General features: G+C 48.3%; 1 protein-coding gene across 1 annotated transcript; it reads right to left on the reverse strand.

The window, feature by feature from the left end:
* Positions 1-1792: 1792 nt before the first annotated feature.
* Positions 1793-3319, reverse strand: MAKR1 (membrane-associated kinase regulator). Its single transcript, XM_007034632.3, has one exon. It carries the CDS (start codon positions 3210-3212, stop codon positions 2124-2126), a length of 1089 nt encoding a protein of 362 aa, XP_007034694.3. The 5' UTR covers positions 3213-3319; the 3' UTR covers positions 1793-2123.
* Between the last annotated feature and the right edge of the window lie 6516 nt (positions 3320-9835).

Raw genomic sequence — 9835 nt, forward strand, 5'->3', positions numbered from 1 at the left:
ATTTTAAAATTACTTAATAAAGTATTAAAAATGTGAATTCACTTCTAGTTTGACTATCATTTGTGTATTTAACTACATTTTCTCTTTCATCAAGCAACAAAAAGAAAACTACATGTTCTTTCCTTCTTCTTTTTTTACTAACTTTCATTAGATGTAAAATCTTTATAAAATTATATACCTCTCTCACGATTTAATAGATTACTATTTACGTATGATATAAGACAAATTATTTTGAAAAAAAACAAAATAAATAGATATTTATTTATAAAATTATAGAACCGTAGGTTCATGTCAAGCACAATGAGCAAATATTAAAAGAGTAATTGAAAAATGTTATGAATTAAAAGTTAAAACTTGGATTATTTGACGGGGAGGGGGAATTCTCCCACCAACTAATTAATTGACGATACAGCTCATTCAATGTGAAAGTGGCTTAAATTTTGGATTATTATGAGGCTTACTTGTCGACAAGCTGTTGAACATTGAACTTATAAAAAAATAAATGTTTAAATTTAAATTTGAAAATTCCAAAAGGAGAAACTTCATTGCTACTCATGTACAGCAATTAATATAGCACCGTCCACTCTCTATCAGAGATTCGTAGGAGCTGAAGCTTCATTTACTCTTCCTCACATGCCTCTCATTCCACCAAACTTAAAACATTATTTTTAAGTTATAATTACATCACCAAGAGTCAAATTAACTGCCGTACCTCATAGTTTTGGGCCTAGGAATAAAACGTCCAACCCAACACATATTTTAAAGGTGAAAACCCGAATTTAGTGCTGCACACGAGTTCTTTTATCTGAACAATTTATTTATTTTTTTTCTGAGTAAATTCAAATTCAACCACCATTCAAACGAATACCGCTATAATTGTAAGTTCAAAGTAGTATTACTGTGGGATTCAAGGCATAAAGTTCCTTTGTCTTAGTGTAAATTCTTAAATTTTTGGGTTTTAGGTTTGAATTTTGTCGTCCATAAGTTTAATAGAATTTTGTACGTGGGTTTGTTAAATTTTGCATGTACAATGTAACTAGATGATTATTTGATTAGCAAATGGGTGGACTCTTTCTTCTTTATTAAGATGACTTTGATTTACCATTTACCTTCATATCATAATTTGATTGGTATATTTAACGAAGAGTTTCGATTTGATTTAATTAAGTTGAAATCATATTGATGAAAAACATATAATGATTTAAATTGTTTCAAAATATAAAACACTGTAACGTGATTTTAAGATATGCATGTTTAAGAAATTTTAGACTTTGGTTACTTGATACTTTTATTATTTTTTTGTAAAAATAAATAAAAAGCACAAAAAAATAAAAACCAAATAAAATTTTACAAATTTAATAATTATTAATAAAACGATAGCCACATAATTCACTAACGACATATATATGATGACATTTATAGACATTTTACATCAAATGTAAGCCTATATATTGTATAGTATTGGGCATAAAACATATAAAATAAAAGGTATTTTTCCTTTAAAAATCTTCGACCCTATTAACAATTATTTAAGTTATTGCCCGGCTAACAATGCATCGGGTGCATCATGCTGCAACAAGCAGCGGCAGCCGCAAAAAAGCCTGCTCTCATGCTGACAAAATTTATTAATTTCAGAAGCTGCAACGACCTTACGATTCAAAACAGATCACAGAAGTAGACAAAATGGAGCGTAAACGTTTTATCAACAGAAAATCAAATCACTAAAAACAAATAAAATAACTGTAATTAAAATTCAAAAGATGTCACCTAAAATTTCGTGCAAAGTTAATAGCAAATCCAAGAGGAATGCTACAAAAAAAAAAAAAAGTTACACAATGATTTCACCATGCAAACATTTACCTCTCACTTTCGTCTCCCCTCATACATAAAAAAAGTTTTTCTCTCTCTCTCTGTTTTTGTTTTTAATCTTTTTGGATGCTCAAGATCATGAAACAAACCAAGACATAAATCCACTAAGTGGAACTAAAAAGAAGAAGAAGAAGAAGAAGAAGAAGCTGAATCCTAGTTAGTACTAAAATTTCGAAACGGAGAAAACCACGTCATGTAAGGTTATTTTTATCTTATAGGAGCGGCGATACAAATACTCGAAAAGAGATTTGTCGTTAAATTTCGTTACTTACTACAGTAGTTTTGTTCTGGAGCAAAGAATTTTTGCAATGAGCTATAGCACTTTGGATGGCACTTTGCAATTCTTCCATTGATGCTGTATCCGAGTAGTGCATGCCGCCAACATTACCACCGCCACTGACCCGAACCGTATTCATGCCCATGCTTGGAAACCCGTTTCGAGAAAGCACCCCAGAGTGGCTTGGTGAGGATCGCATCGATGATGGGCAGCTTGACACGCTGCTTCTCCTTCTTGGGTACCGTAAGTTTCCCGAGAAAGAGTGGGAAATCCCACCGTTGTTGCTTTCTTTCCTTGCATTGGTCTTCTCTATGTCTTTGGCAGATCTCTCTGGTTTGATGGAGAACGAAGCTGGAACTGAAGTTGTTGATGACAAAGCTGAAATCATCCCGATTCCTCCCATTTTTTGCTGTTGTTTTTGGGATAGTTTCTCGTACAATGGCTTCACTTTCTTCAAATACTTCCTTATAACTTCTTTTGCTGTTGTGCTCATCTTTTTAACTGAAGAAGCTGGCATGTTTTCCTGGTCCCGGTTCTTGTTGTTTTCCTTCTTGAACACAGAAGAGAATCTAGACAAAGAGAAATACTTGCCTTTCTTGATCTGCTGATGATTCATCTGGCCCTGATGACTTAAAAAAGTTTGGTTCCCATTATTAAGCCTTTTAAACTCATCGTCTTCGGTGACCGAGCTGGGCCTGGAGGAGTCACAATTATCAGCAAGCAAAACAAAATCACTAGTGAAAGATGAGTGGGAGTCGTTGGAGCTGCCAGTGGAGTCACGAGAGGCGGTGGCGGAGGAGGTGTCGGAGGAGGAGGAGGTGCTGGAGGAGGCTAAGAGGAGTGTACGGACCATGGAGAGACGAGGGGAGAGGTGGAGAGGTAAGAGCTGGCCTTTGTAGAAGAGCTCGTCAGCTGGACATAGTGTAGAAGAGGACTTGGCCCGAGGGGAAAGAGAGATTGTGAACTCAAAGTCGGAAGAGGATGATGATGATGAGGAGAAAGAGTGTGAAGGAGATGAGGGTAGTGTTTGAGATCTCAAAGCTAATTTCTCTCTTCTCTTCCCCATCTTTCAAAAGCCAGCTACATCATCAACAACAACAATAGCAAGTCTTTCTTCTAAAATATAAACTATTATATACAGAGAGAGAAGAGAAAGAAGGAGAATAGAGAAGAAGGGGGGATGCGAGAGGAGACAGATGAGATTGGGTACTTCTTATGATGATATAGGAAGAGAGAGAGAGAGAGAGAGAGAGAAAAGCATGGATCGTTCCCCCTTGGGTCGTGTTTGACTTCACACGACTTGGTGGAACATTAACTGCACGCGCCTTCTCATTTTTATTTAATACTAATACTATTACTAACTAAATAGTAAAAAATGTAGATTGAGAGACCATAAGTCATGACAACTTTCTCATTGAACTTGACACTAAATATAAGGTTCGTGATTGGATCAAATTAAAAATCTGTACGAAAAAAAAAGGAGTTCTCTTAAATAAGACTAATTAAATCATATAAATACATTAACTTAGATTCAATAATTTCTTCAAAAGTATCGAAAAAGGAAAAGTTAGTTCAATTAGTAAGTTATCTATCACATCGTACTCATATTTTAATTAATTTAGTTCGTTGATGCATGATTTTTTGGTTGATAGAACATATATTGAATTTTCCCATTTTCAAAATTAATTAAGTTTGGGGTGTCTTGGCATGGCTTAGTTTGGGGTTGATGTTGTGAACGATACGTTATATGGCTGGCTGAGCGATAGGTGGGGATCTGTTTAACCAAGGGCAGCTGTCACGTGGGGGTTCTGCAGACGCCCCAACCGTGCGGCCTTGGGCTCGCCCTCAGCTTGGCCACCGAACCCAAGTCAGCCTAAAATCCCTAACAGCTGATCACTCAAGGCCACAAGGACCAAGAGGCAACACAATGATGCAGGATGCAATGCAAACTTACCAACCAGCCCCACAAAGCTTCCGGCCCCCAGCGCGCAACCTTCACCCGCGGACAGCACAGGCAGCACGCACCCAGCACAGACAGCTCACACCCAGCACAGGCAGCACGCACCCAGCACAGGCAGCACGCACCCAGCAGGGGTTAATCGGTTGGCAGGCACACAGCACCCTCACCAGCACTCTGGACAGTGCACACACACACACAGCAGGCAGAAAATGGCCTTAGGCCAGCAAGCACACAAGCAGCAAGGAGAGGGGAGAAGAGAGGAAGAGAGAGTTTGAGAGAATTGAGAGTGAATGAGAGATATTATTTCCCAAAATCTGCTGTACACACTTTACAAAGCATATATATACTAGGTTTTCCCTCCAAAATCCCCAAATTTCCCCCCAAAAGCCAAGGCAGCTGATGGGATGGCTTTTGGCGGGAAAGTCCCAAAATTTGGGCACTGTTGGGCGGGACAGGCAGCAGATGTGCTACAGTGGCGGGCTGGGGTGCTTGGGCCGCACCAGGCAGGCTGCCTGGGCGCTGGGCGCAGGGGCCATTCTGGGCCTCGCACAGACTGGCCGTCTGGGCTGTGCGGGCTGTCTGCCTGGGGCTCTGCGGGCTGGCTCGCCCAGGGGCCCGTGTCAAGCCTTCTGCCAGCAGCTTCCTCCTGGCTAGCACACCCCAGGGGGGTTCAACTCCCAGTGAGACTCCCCCATGTTCCGTCACTCCGCCACGCCTTCCGGCACCATCTGCGGGTCTGAACCGCGCCCCGTGATACCCTCCCCCACCTAAACTGGCAGCGTCCTCGCTGCCGTGAGGAAGGCGTCCACCCAGTCTCGGAACTGCCTCCAGTCCTCCGCGGACCACCCTCTCGTTTCACCCTCGGGCAGTTCCGTTTTCTCCTCATGTGGGCTCTGACCAGTCCTTCCCGAGCAGTCAGTGTCCTTCGCGCTCCCCCGGCACTGTCTGCAAGCCCGGCGCGGTCTGCGCGCCCCGCGCTGTCCATCCGTGCGCCCCTCGCTGCTACTCTGCTTGCTCGGCCATTCGGGCTGCTTGCACGCTGACTTTGCCCACTTGTGCGCCCAGGGGGTTCCTGTGCCTCCGCGCCCCACTCTGCGCGCTGACTCTGCGCCTCCTGCGCGTCCCACGGCTTGGGTCTGACAACCCCCTGTCGTCGCACTCAAAATTGGGGCCTGTCGCCCCTTCCCAGTCACTGATGTGCTGCAGCCTGCAGTCGTGCCCTGCTGCTGAGCCACATCCCTTCGATGCCTCCTCCTGGCAAACCCACCTCGGCGATGCTGGAACCCACTCGGCCCCTCAGCTCTCTTTGCCTTGGTCGGGTGCAAGGTAGGCACATGCGGAAGGCCTCCCTGCCTAACGCTCGGTGCCTTTCCTGCTGGTAGAGCAGGCCCACCTGGATCCTTGGCTAGCACCTCGCCATCAGCAGACCCTTCGCTGACTCTCGGACACTTTGCCGTCTCCAGCGCGCGCCTTGCCCTCGGGTGTTCCAGCTGCGTGCCCCCTCGGCTTTCCTGGCCGTGCTCACGCTCTTCGCGGGAAACCCTGCCTCGCGCTCGGGTGTCGATGTTCTGTCGCACCGCACCATCCGGCATTGGCCTCTGCCTCGCACGCCCCCGACGACTGCGTCTGCGCGACTTACCCTGCTGCGCGCCAACATCGCCTGACCCAGTCGTCTGCACGCCCCCGTGTGGTCTAGCGGCAGCAGATCTCCTGCGGGTCATGCTGCTCTCCCTCGAGCCAGCATGCCTAGTGGAGCAAGGCGGGCATGACACTGACGTCCGGTGTGTCCCCGAGTGCCCCGCCCCACCAATGTCACGGCATTCCTTCAGGATGGGCTGCTGAATGGGGTCGGGCACCTTGCCTTCCTTGACGCGCGGCAGCAGCTCTGTGCGTACCTCACTGTCGGCTGGTGGTGTGGCCTCCCTGCTCGGCTCCCCAGCCACTGGATTGGCACCACCCAGCTGATGTCCCGACGCTTCCAGCACCTCATCCGGGGCCTCAACTATGCTGCTTGAGGTGTCCTCTGGACTCCGTACAGCAGCACCGATCTGCTCACCCTCGACAAGCTGTATGGCAGTCAAGGTTTTAGTCGGTTGAGCACTCCCCCGTCGAACCGGCACTACGCACTGCCCCTTTTTGCCTACGATGCATATGCTGTCCTCGTGCGGCACGAGAAGGGCTTGAATCCGCTCCAGGAAATCGAGCCCCATCACAACCTCATAGTCATCCATCTGGATCACTTCGATGTCCTCTGTCCCGTGCCACTCTCCTAGCTGCACATCGATCCCCTTGGCAATGCCTTTGGTGCGCACCCATTTGGAGTTGACGGTCTTCACCCAACCTCCAACGCTATCAGCTTTTAAGCCTAACTTGGCAGCACCTTGTTCCGACACAAACAAATCAGAGGCGCCCGTGTCCACCAAGGCCTCCACATGCTGCCCCGCCACTACCATGTCTGCATACATGAGCCCCTTGGCTCGCTTGCCACCCTTGCGTACTGCTCCCAGCTGCATTGACCCCAATCGGACTGTTTCATCCCCTTGCTGCTCCTCCTCCTCCAAGGCAATGGCAGCTAGCTTTGCTCGCTGTGGGCAGTCTCTTACAAAATGCGGGCCTTCACAAAGGAAGCAGCTCTTGGGTTTGTCTTCCTTGCTGCCGGAGGGCTTCCCCTTCCATGCGGAGTTGCCCTTCCATGGCGATTGTGGCTTGCCATTGCCACCGTCCTCATCTCGGGACTGTTTCCCCTTGTCCGCCCAGCCCTTGCCTTTATCCCTTGGCTTGGCTGGCTCGGTTCTGTCCTTGTCCGGTCGAGAGTAATCGATCAAGCCTTCGGCCACTGCCATGGCACGCGTGAGGTCCTGCACACCCCTACGCTGCAGCTCCTGCTTAGCCCATGGCTTCAAGCCATCCATGAAGGTGAAGAGGGCCTCCCTCTCGCCCAAGTCACCCACTTGTAAGGCCAATTCACTGAACTCTCGAACGTATTCCCGAACATCACCCCTCTGGACCAATCGGCGCAGCTTCCCCCGCGCCTCGTCCATGGCATACTCGGGGTAGAATTGTTTGCGTAACTCGCACTGAAAGTCGGCCCAAGTGCGTACCGGAGCTCCCCCGAGCCTATCGTCGCACCGGCGCCTCCACCACAACAGCGCGGTATCGCCTAAGTACATGGATGCCGCGGTAATCCGGCGGTCATCCGTGTTGATACCGGTTGCCTTGAAGTACTGCTCCAGCCCCCACAAGAAGTTGTCTATCTCCTTGGCATCCCTCTTGCCGCGGAACTCCTTGGGCTTAGGCACCTCAAGCCTCACCTCCGGGCGGGCAGCAGCCTCATAGCCACCCTCAGCTCTTGCCGCGCGGACTTCTGCCCTGAAGTCGTCCAACTCGCGCTGCAAGATTTCCACCACACTCTCGAGCTGAGAATTGCGCTCAACCACATTCTCGAGCATCTCCCGCACCATCTCCTGAACCTCACCCTTGAGCTCCTCGTCCCGACCATTGAGCTCCTCAACGTGCTCCTCCTGCACGTCCAGGCGATCCCTCATGTCGCCCACTGCCACCTCCACTCGAGACATCCTCGCGTCAAGAGCAGATATGAGGTCTCGGGAGCAAGACTTCCCCCTTCGACTGGCACGAGTTTCCCTACCCTCGGGCGCCGGTTCTGGTACGTTAGACCCACTGGTCGTCATCCTCTCCACTCAGTCACCACTGGTGCAGCTTGCAAACTGAACACACACTGCTCACAAACTGACCCCCAACACACTGCTTGGCTTGCGACAGACCCAGCAACAACACTGCCTTGCCCACTGTCCCAGCACACTGCCTGACTCGCAGCTGAACCAGCACCACTGCCTGGCTCACAGCTGACCCAACAGCACTGCCTGCTCGCAGCTGATGGCTCTGATACCACCTGTCACGTGGGGGTTCTGCAGACGCCCCAACCGTGCGGCCTTGGGCTCGCCCTTAGCTTGGCCACCGAACCCAAGTCAGCCTAAAATCCCTAACAGCTGATCACTCAAGGCCACAAGGACCAAGAGGCAACACAATGATGCAGGATGCAATGCAAACTTACCAACCAGCCCCACAAAGCTTCCGGCCCCCAGCGCGCAACCTTCACCCGCGGACAGCACAGGCAGCACGCACCCAGCACAGACAGCTCACACCCAGCACAGGCAGCACGCACCCAGCACAGGCAGCACGCACCCAGCAGGGGTTAATCGGTTGGCAGGCACACAGCACCCTCACCAGCACTCTGGACAGTGCACACACACACACAGCAGGCAGAAAATGGCCTTAGGCCAGCAAGCACACAAGCAGCAAGGAGAGGGGAGAAGAGAGGAAGAGAGAGTTTGAGAGAATTGAGAGTGAATGAGAGATATTATTTCCCAAAATCTGCTGTACACACTTTACAAAGCATATATATACTAGGTTTTCCCTCCAAAATCCCCAAATTTCCCCCCAAAAGCCAAGGCAGCTGATGGGATGGCTTTTGGCGGGAAAGTCCCAAAATTTGGGCACTGTTGGGCGGGACAGGCAGCAGATGTGCTACAGTGGCGGGCTGGGGTGCTTGGGCCGCACCAGGCAGGCTGCCTGGGCGCTGGGCGCAGGGGCCATTCTGGGCCTCGCACAGACTGGCCGTCTGGGCTGTGCGGGCTGTCTGCCTGGGGCTCTGCGGGCTGGCTCGCCCAGGGGCCCGTGTCAAGCCTTCTGCCAGCAGCTTCCTCCTGGCTAGCACACCCCAGGGGGGTTCAACTCCCAGTGAGACTCCCCCATGTTCCGTCACTCCGCCACGCCTTCCGGCACCATCTGCGGGTCTGAACCGCGCCCCGTGATACAGCCACATGGTATAATAAGCGAAATAAGCTAGTTTTAAACGTCTCTCTCCTTTTCTTTGGCTTGTGTTTTTGTTTCCTTTTTCAATAAAGTTTCTCTCTCTCCCGCTATCAATGTGTGCAAAGTGTGTGAGATGAACAGTCATGCATTGTGTGATTGCATGCAGTTAGGTGTCACGTGCCCTAAACGTGAAAGGTGGGGTTGGATCATGGGGTAAGAAGAAATAATGCCCATTGTTTTTCTAATTAGGGTTGCCAATGTAGCAGCAGGCAGCCACGATGCTTAGGGCTGCTGTATAAATCTGAGTGGGGGTGCAGTGTCGATATATGCCGACTAACACGACAGTTGTTTCTCTGATACAGTTCATTATTTTACTTTTCGTCCCGTTTTTAATGAGTTTTTGGCCTGTTATAGAGCTTATACAGCTCTTTCAATTATGGAAGCTATTTCAGGATCTATTTATAGGTAGAGAGGGATACTGATACTTCTATAAAAACATGCAATTAATAGGTTTGTTAATCAATTAGTACGACAAACTACTTATTTTAAATGCTATTTTCTTACTCTTCAACTCACTATTTCAACAAACATGGCACTAATTTAAAACATATATAGAACTTCAGAGACATTTAACCTTTTTCTTTAGCTGATTATAATGATTTTCAAACCCAACAATTCGGCCACTTTAGCATCTCCCTTGTAAAGAAGAAGATTTTCTTTAAACCGTGGTCCGAACATGTATGAGCTTGCCTGTCCTTCATGCCAAGTACACGGCCATTAGAGGGAAAATGAGAGTAGATAGATGAATAATTCTCCATTTTGCTTTTTCTCAAAAGGTTCCTTTTGTTTTTTTAAACCCCCGAAAGGATTTGTTGCCACACGAGATTATGGTTCTC

This window comes from Theobroma cacao, chromosome 4 (genome assembly GCF_053813885.1).
Source record: "Theobroma cacao isolate CCN51 chromosome 4, ASM5381388v1, whole genome shotgun sequence".
In the NCBI taxonomy this organism is placed as follows: Eukaryota; Viridiplantae; Streptophyta; class Magnoliopsida; order Malvales; family Malvaceae; genus Theobroma; species Theobroma cacao.